This window comes from Bos indicus x Bos taurus, chromosome 11 (genome assembly GCF_003369695.1).
Source record: "Bos indicus x Bos taurus breed Angus x Brahman F1 hybrid chromosome 11, Bos_hybrid_MaternalHap_v2.0, whole genome shotgun sequence".
NCBI lineage: Eukaryota > Metazoa > Chordata > Mammalia > Artiodactyla > Bovidae > Bos > Bos indicus x Bos taurus.
In genome coordinates this window covers 64,492,546-64,512,757 of record NC_040086.1, presented here as the reverse complement: position 1 = coordinate 64,512,757, position 20,212 = coordinate 64,492,546, and the positions used below count along the sequence as shown (strand labels likewise).

The following is a 20,212-nucleotide window of genomic DNA, read 5'->3' as shown; positions in this document are numbered from 1 at the left end:
TCCTTTCATAGAATGAAAAGGAAAATACGTAAAAACATTGTATAATTAAGATATATCCTCTTCACCTAAGGTATCAAAATACAAAAGGGTGTCAAGGTCTTACCTGTCCTGCTGTCACGGGTGTATTGTAAAAGGGGGCACTCAAGGAAAGAGTCAAACAAAACAAATAAAATGTTTAAAAAGAGAGAGAACTGATCAAATGCTAAAGATCTAGCCATAAGCCTATTGGCAAATACAATGCTTTCCGTATTGACTCTTCAATTCCTTCTTTCTTAAAAAAAAAGTTTTGAAGATAATTTTGACTTTCTAGGTAGAGCCTTGTTCCCTTCTTCTCCTGATGTGGGAATAGGTAGGAGAAGTTCTACCTCTTCCATTCTTTGTTAGGAAATAAGATGAGTTTCGTCTAGTTGGGAAGGCACATGGGTTGATATTGGTAAACAGGGAAGGCCAAAGCTAATGGTACTAATCAGACAGAATGCTTTTAGGTTAAGTAATTACAGAAAATTATCTGCAAGACTGAACTAATCCACAAAGCCAGACACTTGAGCAAAACCCAACTTATCAACTACACTTCTGGGACCAATCAATGTAAAAGGGAGACAACGCCTACCTCTTTTAAAGGAGAATGCTTGGCATAAATTTACTGTTTGGGTTAGTTTTTGCTAGGCCAACAGCCAAAACCTCCACCACTATCCTTAATTAGTGCTAGCAGTCATGAGGGAGAGAGATAAATTCAGGAGCAGAGCTCAATATCACATCCCAGGGGATGGAATCACGTCTGCTTCTGGGAACAGCACAGGACATAAAAGCATTCTCCCAGGGCGGCACAGTTACTCCTGTAATCCATCCTTAACCTCTTACCTCAAGGTTCCTCAAAAGATTCCAGAATGCTGCAGCCAGTCCCCAGCCATCTTCTGTTGGACACCCATTCAGGCCCAGAGGATAGAACCCAAGAGGAGGAGTAGGCAGAACTAGCAACTAGGCAGATGCTGCGATTTAAGGTGCATCCCCAAGCCCCGTCTACCACCAAATTCTGCAAGAGCTACCAATAGAATCTTTCCTTGAGTGCCCCAGTCAAAACACCTCTCTGGGGGTGGGAACAGGCAAAACTTTGGTATCTGTTTACATTTTGACAGAGAGGATCGTGTGTGATCTGGTACCCAGAAGAAATCAGTCCTGGGGGAATGTAGTGCAGACAGTTTGAAAGCATGAGAGAGTCCCCAGTCCTCTTCAACAAATAATTATCCATCAGTGGTCATGTGCCATAACTATGCTGGGCACAGGAGAGTTAAAGATGAAGAAAACATAATCCCTTGGGGAGGCTGATGCATGAATGTTTCATTTAAATATATGAGAAAGGAGGCACTTACCTAGAGGGCCAATGGTTAAGACTAGGGGTGTGGGTTTGATCCCTGCTTGGGGAACTAAGATCCTGCATGTTGCATTGTGTGGCCAAAAATTTATGTTGTTGTTTAGTCATGTCTAACTCTTTTGCGACCCCATGGACTGTGTAGGCCATCAGGCTCCTCTGTCCATGAGATTTTCCAGGCAAGAATACTCGAGTGGGTTGCCATTTCTTTCTCCAGGGGATTTTCCTGACTCAGGGATTAAACTCATGTCTCTTGCATTGCAGGCGGATTCTTTACCACTGAGCTACCAGGGAAGCCCCCTACACACACACACACACACACACACACACACACACACACACACATATATACTTAGAATGTCTAGGAGGATGGACATGAAAATATGTGTGTGTGTGTATTTGTGTATATATACACACATATGTTTATGAAAAAGGACAAGACACAGGATACCCTGAGAGCATAAAAGGGGGTCACTTCCTCCAATCGGGGGGTTCACAGAATACTTCTTACAGATGACACAAATTAACATAGAAGTTTTTAACCTGGACTTCCCCAAGGGGACCCATGGTTTAGAACTCAGAAGACCTAAGTACTTAGGAGGGAAAAAAATAATCTTTTATTATCAGTAAACTTTAACTGGAATGAGTATTTACCTCAAGTGTGTATCTAGGTAGGCACAAATCACAGAACTATTAGTAGGACCTGTGACTTTGTCACCTGTGGAAATCATAATAACATATCCCAAAATAGTTGTTATAAATACCTTAAGACACTGTTTACATTCATCATTCAAAAATGTGGTAGACAACAGAATTATTGCTAGACTTCATTATTTAATGCATATTAAAACAAGAAACTTATATCATTATATTACAATTTGTTTTTTAAAATATTTTGATAACTGGATTTCAGTATAGTTTCCCTCATAATCTTATGTATTTGATTTTATGCATTAATAAAAATACTACTGACAAGGGATCCATTGACCTCACCAAACTGCCAAAGGGATCTTCTCCCCTTCAAAGTGTCAGGATTCCCTGAAGAAGATCAGTATGAATCAGCTGATGTGAATAAAGACTGAGAAAGCAATGAGGACCCCACTGGTTCAAACAGCAGAGACCCTTGGTGGCCACTTGGGCCAAGTTCCCAAGAAGGGACTATGGATCACAGTTGGCCTCACAGGGCCCCAGAGATGCTGAACTTACATGGCAGTCTGAGGATCAAGGTAGAAGTGTCCCTCTGCCAGTTAGGACAAATCCCATCCACTCTGTGTTTCAGTCAACATCCTTGGCCACAGAGTTCAGTGTATCTGCATCACTGGTGTATTGTGAAATACATACACTCATAGCTTCCTAAGAATATTCAGTATTTAGTGAATATTTCACCTCCATAAGCTTAATGCTCTTGGTAGCACACATGAGCTTCCTGAGGGCAAATACTATGACCTACTCAATTTAATAGCCTCACACAGGGCACCTTCCATACAGTAAGTGCTTAATCTATTTCTAATGACTTGACTGAAATGTATAAATTTACATTTCTCCCCTTAAATACAACTTGTGATCATATTCTGGCTCATCTGCAAGAAGTGATTACAATTTTAAACTCTTTTTAGCTCCTTGGGCTATATGAAAGGGATGCTTCCCTAAAATTAACTTCCTCATTGCAGCCTTGCCAAGAATGACACCTTATAAAGAATCTACTACCAGGGACAATGGATTCTCTCCTGGTTTATTTTCTAGAGTAGAAACTGAAACACATGTTTCAGCTGTGCCAGGCTGTATGTGGTGACCTTAGAATGCCTAGGAGGATGGACCTGAAAAGCAAGTTATTGCTTATAGTTTAAAACTCAATGCAGAGTCAAGAGGAAAAAGGAAAGTGAAAGAGAAGAAAAGAAAAGAAAGGCCTTATTTGGAAACTGAATTAAATAATTACACACTAATATCTGAGTTTTGAAAGCACAGGTGACCCTTTTATTATTTACATAAGGCAATAAAATGCATGTTATTAATACAAATGTGGAATATATTCTTCTATACGAGATATGTTTTTGAAAAACACTTCACGGTTTTGGGAAGAAAGAACTAACCATTTACTTCCAGGTCCACTACAACAGAAAGTATCACATCCCACTCTCCCTGAGAGGCCAGCGTTGTTACAGTCAGAAAAGCTTTCTCTAATCTTCAGTAGACAAAGTGAAATTGTAAAGAAGACACCTTTCTAAAATGTTTTCATACCTTCTGGCTTGCAGGACTTCCTGATGAGTTGACATAACATCATCATTCATAGAATTCTTTGCTACTCATTTTTTATTTTAAAATATTACAAGACTCTTGAGAGACCAATGCCATTAATTCTTGGAAAGTCAGAGAACTGGGGTATAATTTCAGAAGTCCGACAAGTCACACCGAAGTCGGTATTTCTTAAGAAACCAACACAACAAAAACAAAATTTCAATTCATCGAAGGCAACAAAAATCCCAGTATCTGCACAGGTGACAGAGCAAGTGTCAGTGGCAAAGCCCACATTACGTACAGAGTATTCTATAACTGCAAACCAGGGGGGAAACAGACTTGTGGTTTTAAGGCCATACTTAACAAGTACCGCACTTCTTACATTTCAAAACCTAAAGTACAAAATTTGATAAGCTATCCAGACCTTGAGTTCACACATAAATAAAAATGAGCAATCAACAGAAAATATACGAAATGAGCCTGTTGACTAATGTCCTGTCTTTTCCAATCGAGGGTCAGACCCATTCAAACCCAATCACATGAGGATGGACTCTGTAAAGGTCAATCAAAGGCAGGCTGAAACTCCAACTGTCTCGCTGACCTTCAGAGCTTGTGACAAATTGCTATCAGTCAATGTCAACTAATGACAGGAGCTCTTTGGCTAATCAATTGTTCTAAAAATGATCAAGAAAACTACTCACAGGACAGCTCATTTTCACATCAATGCCTCTGAAGTATGAAAAGCTCATTTTTTGAGTTTTTAATAAGCTCATAAGTAAAGCAGTTACTTGGTAACAGAGGTCACCTTACAGAAAAAGACAGAACCTTTGTCTGCCTTTTACATATTCTTTTATTACCATATTATAGTAAAAATATGCCATGGATATGCCACAGGGCTACATAATAAAGTAGGTAACACTTCATCCACTTTGCAACACACACTTTTGTGTTAGAGGGAAATCTATTTGGGAGTAAATAATTTCAAGTGAATTTTTCAGTTAAGATGAAAACCAATGACCAAGTCCACTGGGGATGTACCCCTTGTATTAGTGAGAATATGCACTTTCTGTGAAAACACTCGTGGCCAAGTTCATGCCCCTAAATAAACAGTAATGCCTTTCAGATTATGCAGTTATTTTTTTTTGTTTAAAGACAACCTGCTTCCATGATGCCTGAAGCCAAGCAAATGGAGAACAGAAAACAGTTACTCACATTTGATGAGTCAATAAAAGATAAGGTGATTAGAGTACAGGGTGTTCTTGGGAAAAAACAATTCTCTGTCCATACATCTAATTTAACATATTTGATAAGTTAGTAATATGGAACTTTTTGATAACATGGATTTGCAGAGTATAATAACTTCCCCTTTCTTTTTTTACACCTGACTTTTCCCATCAGGAAATCATTTTCCTGTTCTGCCTGCCACTGCAAGCAAAGACCACACTTGAATTTGCAATCAACATTAAATGTAACTGAAGTACAACACAGGGCAGCAGTGGCCCAAGGCCTAAGGCCTGTGATCACAATTGTATTCTACTTTTTTTACCAAAGTGTATTTTGCAAAATGCATTCTAGTGCTATTGAAATAGAGGACATTCTGGGAGAAGAACAAGGCTTAAGAAGTAAGTGTGAACAAATATAGGATCATTTAAGTCACCTGGACCAACAGACAAATAAATGAAAAAAAAAAAAAGTCTACTTTTTAGACATTTTTCTTTCTTTTCAGGGTGCTTAGATTATTATAAATATTTTGTTTTTAAAATAAATTGGGATAAAAAAAAACAAAATAAAACTGTTTCAAAACAAGCAGTATTTACTTTGTGTCTTCATCTGAAAAACTGCAGATTACAGATTATATCCTAAACCAGAGTTGCTACAGTAGTTTTTCAAATTAAAATATCTTCTGTGGCCTCAACTACTCTCAAGTTGTCCATAGGAAAGAAATAAAGGAGGGAGGGCAACACTTGAGCCAAGCCATAATTGGAAGTATGTGAAAAATGAAGTGTCAGTTTGGTCAATAAAGGGCAAAGGTCAAGGGGAACTGCAGCCCAAACTCTGTGCGAAATTGCTCATTAAGACATCCAATCAGAGAGCTCCTTCCCACCTACCCCATTATTCATCAGACAGCTGACTGTTTCAAATGCCCGGGTTTGGGCTGTTATTACTTTTCTTCTTCATGTAAAAAGGCGAGCGGGTATATAAATCGTTGCTTAGTCATCTGGAACAAAATGTGGCCCTTCCCTACCTCCTTCTCTCCACGCACCCACCCCCCCACCCCCACCCCACTGCCCTGCTCTCACCCAGCTCTGCCTGCTGGCTTCACAGGTCTGAAATGACTGCCTCCAAATTCCCTTCAATAATAAATGGAATTGCCTTCTGCCTATAGGTTGCCGGAACGCCTACAAAAGCTGGTGTGCAGGGGGGAGGGGCAGTGGCAACTGCTGACACATTATTGTAAAGAAATAGCAGTGCTTCTCAATGGTTCCTCTTTAAAGAAACATCCTGATTTTGCATTTTTTTGTGGGAGCAAAGATACCATTGTTGATCTGAGCCCTGGCCCCCCAAGAAGTTCATAAGCGGGTTTTAGAAAAATTCTAGAGACCGGCAAAATTCTTTAGGGTTGAAATGTTTCATGTGCAATTTCAATGTAAAAATCAGACTTTTTCTTTCTTCTCACAAAAGAGGAAAATGAGATGAGCTTGAAGTGGGAAATGTTCTGCGAGAGAAATGTCCTTACTTGTTTTCTAGGCTCCTCTTCTCAATTCAATAAATCTTTGAATGAGTGCAATGGTGGAGGCTCTTCATACATAATACAAATTAATCATATCAATCATCCTACTCCGCTGTCAAGAGCTCAGTCATCCTTCTACTTAGCACACAAAACTGGATTCTCAGTCCCCAGCAGAGTAGAACCCCCCTGAAGCTAACGCTGATTCTGTTTGATTCACAGCTTCATCACCCGATTACAGACAAGAGCACCAGGCCCAGCGCAGGCAATAGGAGCCAGAGTCCTTGAGGTGATCACAGAGAGAATGGCCCTCGCAGGACCTGTTTTCCCATTTCTAGGTAACATCCCAGGATCACATCAAATAGTGGCTTGGGCTCTGGAGTCAGACTGCATGGGTTCAAGTCCCTGCTGTACCACCAACCAGGATGTGACTGTGGGTAAGTCTCTCCGCCTCTCTGGACCTCGGTGACCTTCTCCACAACACGAGTGATGAAATACCTACACTGACTGACAGCCCATAGTGGGTTATTTTATTATTTCATTGCTATCACGTATTCATCTCTCTTGACTTTCAACCCAAAAAGGAGACTTGCCCAAACTCAAAACGTGGAAGCACAGCTAAGGCTGCTTATGAGCTACAGAGTGGCTCTGGAAGCCCTGGGGTGGGGGTGGGGGTTTACTGTGCTGTGGTTAGTCGCTCAGTCATGTCTGATTCTGTGTGACCCCATGGACTGTAGACCGCCAGACTTCTCGGTCCATGGGGATTCTCAAGGCAAGTGTACTAGGGTGGGTTGCCATGCCCTCCTCCAGGGGATCTTCCCTACTCAGGGATCAAACCCGGATCTCCTGCGTTGCAAGAGGATTCTTTACCATCTGAGCCACCAGGGGAGCCCCGGGCCGAGGGGAGCAGTGGGAGAAAAGTCCATGAAGAAAACACCAGATTTGCTTGTGTTCTTCCTGTCCAAACCACATGCTTACTAGAACAGACCCTGATTACGATCAGTAGGGCAGCTGCACCCAGTAGGATAAAAAAGACACACGAAAGAGCCCAGGATCTGCCAATGTGCACCTCATCCTAGGTCCTGAACACACCACGTCCTAAAGCAGTTACAAAGACAAGAGATGAAGATTCCGAGGTGGCTGACAGTGACTCATTTCCAGATTTCTCAGCTCTACTTTTGCCTCTTCTGAAATGGGAAAATAGCAAATCATTGACAGGGCGAAAATAAGAATCAAATCTCATATCTCTGGAAGTGCTTTGAGGAAAGTTAAAAAGTAGACAAAAATCAATGTTGCAGCCACATCAGCTGAAACCCCCAACCAAATACAGATGTTAGGCCTTCCTTATAAATCCCCATTTAAAGGTACTTCGCTATTGAAGACTCAATTCCCTGCAAGGGACCACAAGTGTTAATATGAAATGAATGTAGATGCCATAAGAAGACTTGCCATGATAAATAATTTGAGTTGGGGGAGAGATATATTATATAAATCATTCATGTATGTTCATTCACTTCAGACATGTCCAACTCTTTGCAACCCCAAGGACTATAGCCCACCAGGCTCCTCTGTCCATGGGGATTCTTCAGGCAAGAACACTGGAGTGGGTTGCCATTTCCTCCACCAGGGGAATCTTCCTGACCCAGGGATTGAACCCACATCTCCTGCATTGCAGGTGGATTCTTTACTGCTAAGTAAATCATGAATAAACACTGCTGCTGCTGCTAAGTCGCTTCAGTCGTGTCCGACTCTGTGTGACCCCATAGACAGCAGCCCACCAGGCTCCCCCGTCCCTGGGATTCTCCAGGCAAGAACACTGGAGTGGGTTGCCATTTCCTTCTCCAGTGCATGAAAGTGAAAAGTGAAAGTGAAGTCGCTCAGTCGAGTCCGACTCTGTGACCCCATGGACTGCGGCCCACCAGGCTCCTCCGTCCATGGGACTTTCCAGGCAAGAGTGCTGAAGTGGGGTGCCACTGCCTTCTCCACTAAATCCCCGAAAAAGAAGAATATCGCTGGCATTTTCTTGGTTATATACCTCATGTATATTCTCTTCAGAATGACCAGCATTTGATTCTGTACTTTATTGTTTATGCTTAGGTGAAAATGTAGACTAAAACTCCTCTATCAACCAGAAGAGTCACTCATTTGTCTAATTATCAGGTTCTCAAAATTCCTCAAACTGCTGGAACTCTTTACTAGGAACTGTTAATGTATTTTGAAATCTGTCAGAATATTATGATTTCCTGGATGACTGATTTTCTTTTCTTTACTTTGTAAGTCCGAAAGAACAAGGCTCGCTTGAGAGTCTGTCACATGCCTACCTTGCACTGTAGACAAGGTTGTTTAACAGAAGACCAAAGCCTAGGGGATTTTTTTCTCTTTTTTTGTACCTTGGGTGCCATAATAAAGTGGCAAACATTGAAAACGAATAAGGGAAAAAGAAATGCAGTACAAATAATATAGTAGAAAAAGTTTTAAAATATGTATTACTCCCGTCTGTGGGGGAAACACCTCTCCAGATATGTTCTTGACAGATTGAGTTATTTCTGTCTATTGGGTATGTATAAAGACATATTTATGGATTTATAAATCTTTTGAAGAGGGCTGTTATTTACCCAGTTGACTAAAATGGACTCAAACTGTGTAAATAACTATTTAGGACATGCACTACGGGCCAAATGCTGGCACGGCTTACACATCCATGCCTGCCAGAAAAGGCAGACAGGAGAACACGGGAAAGCCACGGTGCACAGCTAATCCAAAGGCTGCACAAAGATCCAGCTCCACAGGTCTCAAGGATGAAAAAAAAAAAGAGCCGAGAAGGGTCGTGGTTGGCATGGAAATGCACAGAAGTTGTTGAAGCAACACTTCCAGGCATCATTCTGCATTTAGCAGGGAATAAATCGCACTGCCCAGGAGAGCCTATGGGGAGGGGTAGGGGGCACAGAAGGTGTGACTCCTACCACCTCTGTGGTCCAGCTGGTGGGGGGAGTCCTGGGGGTGGGGGGTGTGATCAGCACCAAAAGCCTTCCCATGATGACCGTGGAAATAAGTGACTTTACTTCTTTGCTAGAAAGAGGGCATGATGAGAAGAGTCTTAAAAAAATAATCAGGAAACTGAAATTTGAGGTCTGGCACTGCACCATAGCTTCAGCAAACTGCCCAGCTCATCCAACCTCCTGTTCCTCGTCTGTCAAATGGGCTAGACCTGTTTTATCTACCGCCCAGGATTACATGACTGTTTTCCACAGGTTCCATTCGAATGAGACAATTTATGTGAAAATGCATTAAAAGGAAAAACAAGCTAGTGGTTTTTATATGAAAAAACAGAAAGAGAAACGATGTGAATGGAAAACTCCAGTAACGTGAAGGGTATATGGCTTACAATCACATTCATTATTAAACTGGCCTTTGGAGAACACTCATTGAAGGAGAAATGAACCTGAGAAATTCCTGATTCCTTGTTCTGATGTGTCAAAGGGGAAGACTGGGATGGGGCACTTCCCTCTGAAAATCTTCATATCTGAGGATGTTTCTGTTTTAAATTCAAATACATGGTAGCAGTTTACATCCTTCAAAGTAGCAGCTAAACTAGGGGCCTGCTGGGTGATGTATTCTTTTTAAAATAGCAAGACATGAAAAAAAGAAAAAGAAACAAACAAACGAAACACTAGGCTATGACCCCATGTAGCAACTTTGGAGCACAGCAGAAAGAATTGAGATTCCATTTACACCTTTCGAAAATTCATGGTGCAAGCTGAATTCTGAAAGTAGGGCTTTCTATGGAAATGTTGACCTCACCTTAACTACAGCACTGTGAACAGTGACACCATAATATATACATACCCACACTTGAAAGGAAAGAGGCCCTGTGGATTTATGCTGCATATAATTCTGCAGTAAAAGGCAGAGGTCAGAGGTTACCTGTTTCTGTCTCAGCTCTGAACAAGTTTACTATTCCAGGCTCCATTTTTACTAGACTTAGAGCTGTGATGATGTCAGCAACTTCTCTCTGAACAATAAAATATCTCAAATGCTTACAATTCTACGTGTAGAAGTTATTCCCAGTCCAAATAGCATACATGTACCCGCCTCCCAAGAAAGGACTTTCCTGTTTCTGTTATTCCCTTCTCTAGGGGAATCTTCTTGACCCAGGACTCCTGAATGGGAGGCGGATGCTTTACCATCTGAGCCACCAGAGAAAGTTCCGCATTGTCAAACTAATCGTGTTCAATTCATTGCAGACATTGCAGTTCTAATTGCATAGCCCGGTTTGGTTAGAAAACAAAATTCTTTTGTTGGGTAACAACACTCCAGTGAAACATGATCATAAAAGCTGATTTTAAAAGTATGTACCTACTGTGGGCTCAGAGTCAACCTCAATAAAGCCGTCTTTTTATATTCAGGGAGAGAATACTCTTTTAAACTTTGGTTGCATGAATTGAACACAAAATCCCCTGCGGTAGGTCTCATCAAAAGCAGTACAAGACATTTAAATCCTCGTTCACCTTATTGCTGAAGCTGAACTTTATGTTTAAACTTTATCTCCCACCAGTGACAGTCAGACATGCACATCCACGGGCACCCAAGTACACACAGGTATGTGCACTCCAAGAACCACAGTGACGAAATTGATCTGGTTGCTTTCCATCTCATCCTAATTCCCTCTAGTCTGACTTTGCCATGAAGTCAAGCACTGAAGAGATCCAAATAAGTAAATCTGGAAAAATGGCTTCAACCCAGTGAAGAGAAAAGCCCAACATGGTTCCTGAAAGGCCCACTGCCTCCTAAGCATCTTAAGACATCATTCAATTGGAATCCTAGAGGATGTTTCTTCACGATCTCTCGAAAAGCCTCTAATGGAAAGTAATAATAAACTTTTGTTTATTTCTATAGCAGGGTATTCGTGGCATGCTATTTTCACACATTCAAACGTCTAATCAGCTTCTTTCATCGGAATTCACTGACCCTGTTTTGTAAAGGTGGCCAGGTGACAAGCAGCTAGGTAGCTTGAATGGCAGAGAAAGAAGAAGGGGATCGGGGTGGAGGTGGGGGATAAGATAAGATGAGCCAGTTCTCATATTATACAGGGTTTACATTCTAGGAAAAATTGTATAAAGAGTCATTCACTAGACATTTCTAATTTTTCAACCCTGGGAAATGACACAAGTAGCAAGAGAATCAAGAACAGCTCTCCTACCTTGCTCACTGCTGTTATCCCCACTGTGTGACGTATGGCCCCCGCTGGAAGGGCCTGGGGTTCCTCCTGAGCGGGTAGATGCCGTGTCATCATGATCTCTGTTCCAAGAGGGCTGTGGGGGCACAAAGCAGACATCTGAATAGAGTGGTCTGTTGACGGTGGAGGGCTGGGATGGACAACTCCACCATCTTCCCCATCCCCCTTCACCAATGGTGCCAGCTCAGAGCTCCACTGGCGCATCTAAAATTTGCCAACCTCTGCTTCGAAGCTAAAATAATATCTACCGACAGTTAAGCGTAAGTAACTGCATGCTTTATTTCTAAGGAAAGCAAGATCATTCCAGGCAAAGAAGGGGAGGAGGAAACATTGTTCTTCCTGCTGACTATATTTTTAACATCCACCAACCCCCTGGCACAACAGTCTGCTACTCTAAAAATGCAAAATGAGAGTGGTGGTCTGCAGCACTGCGCTGAGCAGAGGCTTCTGATTCATCCTAGAAGACAAACATGGCAGAGCTTTTAAGACCTCACAATTAGGCCAGGGTCCATAATAGCTAGTATGTGTCAGCTGTTTGCCGGATGGTACATGGCAAATGGACCAGGCACAGGGACAAAAAGAAATGAGAATAACAATAGGTTCACATGGACTGTGTACACTCAGCCCCATGCCGAGCCTTCTTGTACTATTGAGGGGAAAACAGATGTTGCTTCTTATCACTGGGTGCATTTGAAAGTAGCATTAAGATAGGAAAAAAACTGGCTATAAATTAAATTCTTGGGGAAAGCAATCATGGTGACTCTTCTCCCAAATCTCCCTTTATCACCCAGAAAAGATTTTAATTAGCTTTCAGTGCTAGCTTTCAAAAAAACAGCCTTATGAGTCACCGGTCATCCTGCATAGTAGGAATGATGCAAAGTAGAAAGCAGATTCTTGGCTAGGAAGGGATATTTGTCTTCAAGATGATCAGCAGGAACAGCATGATGATCTTGTATGTAAAATATGTCTACATCGTTTCGGTCACTGAATGTCATGGTTCATGACTGTGTAGTAGTAAAGTTACTGACCCTCCCAACACTTTAAATATACCTAGCAAAACCAAAGGGCTCCTTGCTTATTTCTCAAAAAGTAATTCCATATTCCAGACGAAATGAGAAGAACTGAGCAAGTCAAAATGTTTCAGACACCCAGGGAGAGAAAAGTAAAGATTCCCATCTAAGAGGCATGATATATCAGAGTTGAAGGAAGAGGTTCACTGTTCCTGAAAGGGATGCTTGCCTGCCACCTACTCGATCATCCTGGCCAGAAGATTATGGCAGCCCCAAAAATGAAATAAAGTCACAGAAAGATATGTGCCTACTTGTATGTTTGATTCAACCATGTATGCATATCCTAAAAAACAGTGCTAATTGATCTGCCGATTCTGTGATTGAAAGATATGTGAACTGTGAAAGAAACGCTTCTGACAAACACGCATTCTGTAGCATGCCAGAAGAATGCTGTAAGACGTAATCTGGAACACATGCTCAGAATGCAAACAGTTAATGCATAAATTTTCAGTTTGTACAACTGCAGCTCTAAAAGGGGGACTTGTTTATTCAGAGCGCTGCAGAAAGAATGGTACAGCACCCAGGGGACAGACAATGCCAGGCACAAAACCCCGGTGTCTCAACATGTAAAAGGATGTTTTTCTATGTGCTACAAATCCCACTTGAAAATATAATTAGAAGGAGAAAATGGCAAACTATTGCATTAACTGTAATTGAACAAAAGACCAGCAAGGCATGTGGGAGGCTGCAGGAACCCGTGGGAGTTTCAGGATGCATGAGATCCTGCGAGTGACATCTCCTGGGCACTCTCATTTTATTTATGTTGTCCCTCACTACTATTGTGGACTGGTGATCTGACTTGTAATTAATAGAAAAGCTAGTGATAACAAGCTGAAATACAGAGCAACAGACTAACCTCATCAGAAGCATGTTTGTTAATCTGATTAAGACTGGGACTCCAGAAAGGTGACTTCAAACCAAAGAATGATTCCGTGTTACACAGGAAACTGTCCTCCTCTATGCTACAACAGACCTGATATATTCACTATCTTTTAATGAGCTCCACTGATTTATTCAACTCTGCTCTGCTCCCTCCCCCACTTTTCTACTGTGCAGGATGTAGATTAATTCAATGCTTAATTGTTTAGTAAATTCAATTTTCCACATTCTATTCTGCATAGCTTTAGCTAAGGTTCTTAAATCTTCAGCAGTGAGCCCTGAGCCCAGTGTTTGTGATCTGTGCCTACCTTTTTTCATCACCATTTTTCTTCATCCACCACTTAATTCACCATGAAAAGATTTTCCTTGCTGGAAATTCTGATTCCGCTATGATCTGTGAGGCATTCCGATTCATTGCATTTTCATTGTGTTGGGTCTTAGATGCCGGGCTCCTCTTTTCTCACAGCTATCGCCACATTATACAGGCATTCATGCAAGAAATGTTGGATTCCACCTCAGTTTATCCAAATTTTGTGCAACCTATATGTTTAAATTTGTGTGCTCGCCAAAGGTAGGAGCCAATCTTTCCACCTAATATCATTCTTCTCACAGCCTTGCTCTTCTGGAAAGGCCTGAGAAACCTGAATGCACTTCTCTGCAAGGAAATCTAACTTCTGTGGTCCTCCCTTCAATTAGCATTTGGGGTATTAGCATTTCAAGAACGGGGTAGTCATACAAAACTAAGCATTAGGAGAAATCCACAAGGTTACCAAAACAGAACAAGAATTATGCTTAGTTCAGTTCATTAAGCGTGATTAAAGTCTAAGTATCAGAAATAGCTCATGAAGTCTTCCAGTACAAATATGCAAGACGGATCTAATCAGAAAGAACTTCCCCCAAATCCACCTGCCAGAGAAGCTCAGTTACAATAACATATTTCCGTGACTATATGCAGTTACACCAAACAACATCATTATTATTTTTAAAATAAAATATGTGCATTTGATTATGTCCATATATCTGTGAAGCTGTGAGTTGCTTGGGGCCACTTGTAAAGTAAGGCTGACAGAATAAAATCAATGATGCATTGCATTAGATGTATAGTGAACCTTAGTCATCGTTCTAAATTAAGTCCCAAAGAGCCTTTTTCTTCAAGGTACATAATTTCAGAGTAAGCAATGTCTATGTTCTCATTTATTAAAAATCCATTAAGACAAAGGGTCCTAACCTAAAGTCCATGGACCTCCTGCATAAGACTTCAGCTGGGGGTGTTATATTAACAATAATTGTATTATGTACATACTTGGATTTTTCCCTCCTGGGGATAGTGTCCATAACTTTTCACCAGATTCTCAAAGGAGTATGTGATTCTATAAAAGTTTGAGAACAAATTTATCTCAATGTTCACAGGGCTAGATAGAAAAACCAGGGTTGGAAAGACACTGAACATCACAAAGTCTAAATTCTAATGGACACTGAGGGTCAATAGTCCTCCAGACATAATTTCATGTGTCACAAATGGAGGCAGCTAGCTAGGGGCCTCCCTCCATCAGAAAGTTCTTCTTGTTGTCCAGTCACTCAGTCATGTCCAACTCTTTGTGACCCCATGGAATGCAGCACACCAGGCTTCCCTGTCCTTCACCATCTCCTGGAGTTTGCTCAAACTCCTATCCATTGAGTCGATGATGCCGTCCAACCATCTCATCCTCTGTCAGATGGCATCATCAATGTATAAACGTATCACATAATATGGAAATCAGTTTAATTCCCTTTAATTCCCATGCCTGGTTTGTCTAGTTCTGGGGCCCCCAGAAGACAGCCATTTTCAATATGTGAAGCAAGTCTGTGATTCTTCCCATTTTTTCTCTCTTCAACAGCTTGAACATTCCCATTCCTTCCACCACTTCTCAAGAATGTTTGAAAGAAGGTTTTTCAAGTGATAATAAGCTAAACATCATCAAGTGGTATTTTTTATTGATAAGGCAACTGTACTGGTATCTGGTAATAAAATAGAAGCAACAGCCTCCTTAACTACAGGCTCCTCCAGGCCAGGGATGGGGTCAGAATCTTCTCCATCTTGTTCTTTCCTGTTCTCAGCACAGTGTATCGCGCACGCTCAGGTCTCAGTACTTAGAGAACACAAACATACAGTCCAGCACTTCAGAACTAAACTGAGTCATTTCACTAGTGTCTGTTCCACTGACTCTCCAACAGACAAACTACAGCTTTCCAGCCTATCCTTTCTCCTGAATAAAGCCATCCAGTGGTAGCTTTTTAACCTTCTTCTTCCCTTCATGAATGCTTTTTCCATTTACACCTTAATTTTGGATATCCTTCAGGGAGGTTCTTGTATCACTCTCCATGTTTTCCTTAGATAGTTCCTTTCATGACTGTGATGTGAGGTGTCATCCCTACGCTATGAACTCTGTGTCTCTGGATCTCTTCTTTGGGCTTTAGACTTGTATGCCCAGTTCCCTGTGAAATGATCTCCATACAAAGGACTTAACAAGTCCAAAGTTAAACTCTTCATCTCCCCACCAAACCTCTGACTCAGTCTTCTTTATTCTTGACCCTGCTGTTGCTGCTGCTGCTGCTAAGTAGCTTCAGTCATGTCCGACTCTGTGCGACCCCAGAGACGGCAGCCCACCAGGCTCCTCAGTCCATGGGAGTTTCCAGGCAAGAGTACTGGAGTGGGGGTGCCATTGCCTTCTCCAATGCATGATAGTAAAAAGTTAAAGTGAAGTTGCTCAGTCATGTCCGACTCTTAGTTACCCCATGTACTGTACCCCTCCAGGCTCCTCCGTCCATGGGAGTTTCCAGGCAAGAGTACCGGAGTGGGGTGCCATCGCCTTCTCCGATTCTCGACCCTAGTGGATGTTTATATAACCCCATCCATCTGTGCTATAAAACCATCCATGAGAACCACGCATGACACCCTTCTCTCTCTAGTTCTCTCTCACCAACTTCTTCACAGATCAGATCAGATCAGATCAGTCGCTCAGTCGTGTCTAACTCTTTGCAACCCCATGAATCGCAGCACGCCAGGCCTCCCTGTCCATCACCAACTTCCATCACCAACTCCCGGAGTTCACTCAGACTCACGTCCATCGAGTCAGTGATGCCATCCAGCCATCTCATCCTCTGTCGTCCCCTTCTCCTCCTGCCCCCAATCCCTCCCAGCATCAGAGTCTTTTCCAATGAGTCAACTCTTCGCATGAGGTGGCCAAAGTACTGGAGTTTCAGCTTCAGCATCATTCCTTCCAAAGAAATCCCAGGGCTGATCTCCTTCAGAATGGACTGGTTGGATCTCCTTGCAGTCCAAAGGACTCTCAAGAGTCTTCTTCAACACCACAGTTCAAAAGCATCAATTCTTTGGTGCTCAGCCTTCTTCACAGTCCAACTCTCACATCCATACATGACCACTGGAGAAACCATAGCCTTGACTAGATGAACCTTTGTTGGCAAAGTAATGTCTCTGCTTTTGAATATGCTATCTAGGTTGGTCATAACTTTCCTTCCAAGGAGTAAGCGTCTTTTAATTTCATGGCTGCAGTCACCATCTGCAGTGATTTTGGAGCCCAGAAAAATAAAGTCTGACACTGTTTCCACTGTTTCCCCATCTATTTCCCATGAAGTGATGGGACCGGATGCCATGATCTTCGTTTTCTGAATGTTGAGCTTTAAGCCAACTTTTTCACTCTCCACTTTCACTGTCATCAAGAGGATTTTTAGTTGCTCTTCACTTTCTGCCATAAACGTGGTGTCATCTGCATATGTGCATAACTTCTTCACATCAGTTATCAAGTCTTATCCATTTCTCTCATATTTCACCTTAGTGATTACTGTTCTTGTTAAGGCCTTCCCAGCATTAAAGAATTCAAGTCAAATTACTCCCTAGTTTTAAAAGAGTTCAATTTTTTGATAGGAACCAGTGCCCATTTTGTTCCCTATTGCATCCTTCATACCAAGCACAGTGCCTGATACTGGCTGGCATTCAGGAAATGTTTATTAATGAATAACCAGTCCCCTACTGCCTATAGAATACATTTTGGGGTCCTTAGCCTCATATACAAAATCCTTCATAGTCTACCCCGTGGGGATCATTCTTCTCCTTGATCCTTGTGCTCCAGCCTGTGATTTCTTTTTTTTTCTTTCAATATTTATTTTATTTATTTATTTGGCTGCACCAGGTCTTAGTTGCATCATGGGGGATCTTTTTTTTTTTTTTCCAGTTGCAGCATGTGGGATCTAGTTCCCTGATGAGGGATTGAATGCAGGCCCCTGCATTGGGAGCGTGGAGTCTTAGCCACTGGACCACCAGAGAAGTCCCCTTCAGCAAGTGATTTCCGACAGATACATTCATCTTGTCCTTCTGGGCCCATCCTCATCCTTCTCCGTTGCCTGGAATGCCCTACTTTGCTGTACCTGGCCCCTGATTACCTCCTACTTACTAAGTCACAACTGAGATATTACCTTCCCCAGAAAGCCTTCCCTGATACACACACACACACACACACATACTTCCCCCAGGATGAATGAGGCTCCCCTCACTGAGCACTTAGAACCCCTCACACACATGTCTATTATTTCACTCTTGTATAGTTCCATGATGATCTGTTGAGTCTGTCTACAATTCTACACCATAAATGTTCTGAAGTCCTGGATTATATCTTCATTCTAATGCCCTCTATCCCAGGAGAATGTCTGTACCACATTAGACACAAATATGTTTTTCAATGAATAAACAAATCACTTAAGTGATGTACAGAGGATCTCTGTTGTCACCTAATACTGTGATCTCCAACATCAGACATTATAAAGCATTGAAAAAAGACTTGCACAATTTAAAGACACCACCCTCTATTCACACAAACCACTATAAAAATATAATACTCAGTTGCAAGATAACACAGGCAAAAGAAAGTAAACCTGCAGCCAGACGTATCCTAGACCACTTACACTGTCTGAAGACAAGTCACAACCTCCCTAACTCTTGATGTCCTAATCCATAAATGAGGATTAAAAAAATACTTCTCTGCAGACACAGCAAGCATCAATTTCCAAGCATGCAGCAAGTACCCAATAGGTGGCACCTACAATAGCTTTTAATGTGACAGTAATAAAGTAACAACACTAATGAAGCAATGTAGGTTGACCCAGTCAATCCTAAAATATCTACATACAGGTGTACTCAGTTTATAGACCTTCTGGAAAGAACGGTTAACCTGAGCTGGCTTCATGTACAGCTCAGTATGCCTTGGGCTATCTCCCAGCTGGTGTGTGCTCAGGGAATGCAAACTGATCTTATTTTCACCTTCAAATAACATGATTTTACAGGTGGTTTGCTCCTCCCCACCCCATCAAGTTTCATTTGATACCTAATATTTATAAATCACTTTACAGTCTACAAAGCACTTTGACTTTTTTTGCACTTGGTTTTTCATCACATCAGTATGATGCCAGAATCATTTTTTTTTTCCAGACCAAAACAGTGAGGTTTTTTTTTCTTCAAAACCTCTACACTACCAGTCCCACTGGGGGGAAAAAAAAGTGGATAAATGAGAGCCTCATGATCTTGTCTCTGAAGAGGTCAGCTAGCAGCTAGGTAGAAATTGATGAAATGATCACAGTATTCAAAATTTGAAGTTCAGTCCACACCTATCAACAGGCTGCTTTCTCTTTGGGGAAGTACATTTACTTTTTCAAACCACCAGGGTCTCTTTAGTAAGTGATCTCTAGTGACCTGAAAGAGCTGGCTTGCTTCCCAAACTGAACAACTCAGTCCCTCCAGACCAGGGGAGTCCCAGTCCACATGGGGGATGCACCAATGTGTGTATACACACACTCGCTCTCCCTCATCTGTACATATGTGTACACACATACCTGCACCAGTCCATGAGGCAGAGCCAACGGGCTCACCAAATACCACCATCCCACACTGCTGGCCTAACCATATCTGATGTGTCCCCCTTCACTAGACTTCCCTGGTAGCTCAGACAGTAAAGAATCTGCCCACAATGTGGGAGACCTGGGTTTGATCCCTGGGTTGGGAAGATTCCCCTGGAGAAGGAAATGGAAACCCACTCCAGTACTCTTGCCTGGAGAATCCCCATGGAAAGAAGAGTCTGGCGGGCTACAGTCCATGGGGTTGCAAAGAGTTAGACTCAGCTGAGTGGCTAAGCACACACACCACTAGACTTCTCACCTCTGTCTAAACAGTGTCTCTTAGTATCTTTAAAGGCACACAACTTCAGCAGATATGATTCTTCATGTGTTTCTCAGTCAATGGTGCCATCTGAGGAAGAGGCACCAGAAAGACCCATATGCAGAGTGATAAGGACAAACTGTGAAGGTAGCCCATGAAAAGGACATGTGTTACCTGCATAGACGTGCAGCTGAGAAGCTGGGGATCTCAGACTTTTAATTTATGAGTATCTAAAGTCTGCTATGCTGAGACCCCTCTTTGAAGATCTTGGTGGATCCCACTGGCAAATGTGCTCAGTAACCTAAACAAACCAGATAAGGTCTCTAACACGCTCAGCCACCAGATCACACCTTCAGTTTATTAGAACCCAAGGGAAAGCCTGTGCCTCTCAAAACCTACCACACGGCTGCAAATTCAGTTAATTCCAAGAAAATGTAAAATTATTTATATGGATTTCCAAAAAAATCCCTGGAAATCATTAAGCAAAATT

At 41.9% G+C, this 20,212-nt stretch overlaps 1 protein-coding gene across 4 annotated transcripts in view; it reads right to left on the bottom strand.

The window, feature by feature from the left end:
• The window catches only part of MEIS1 (Meis homeobox 1), a 142,720-nt gene that overhangs the window by 100,320 nt on the left and 22,188 nt on the right, over positions 1-20,212 (bottom strand). For all 4 annotated transcript variants that reach the window (XM_027555649.1, XM_027555647.1, XM_027555648.1 and 1 more), the window contains one exon: positions 11,533-11,644. In XM_027555649.1, the coding sequence (XP_027411450.1) occupies positions 11,533-11,644 (112 nt within the window). The remainder of the gene's footprint in view (positions 1-11,532; positions 11,645-20,212) is intronic.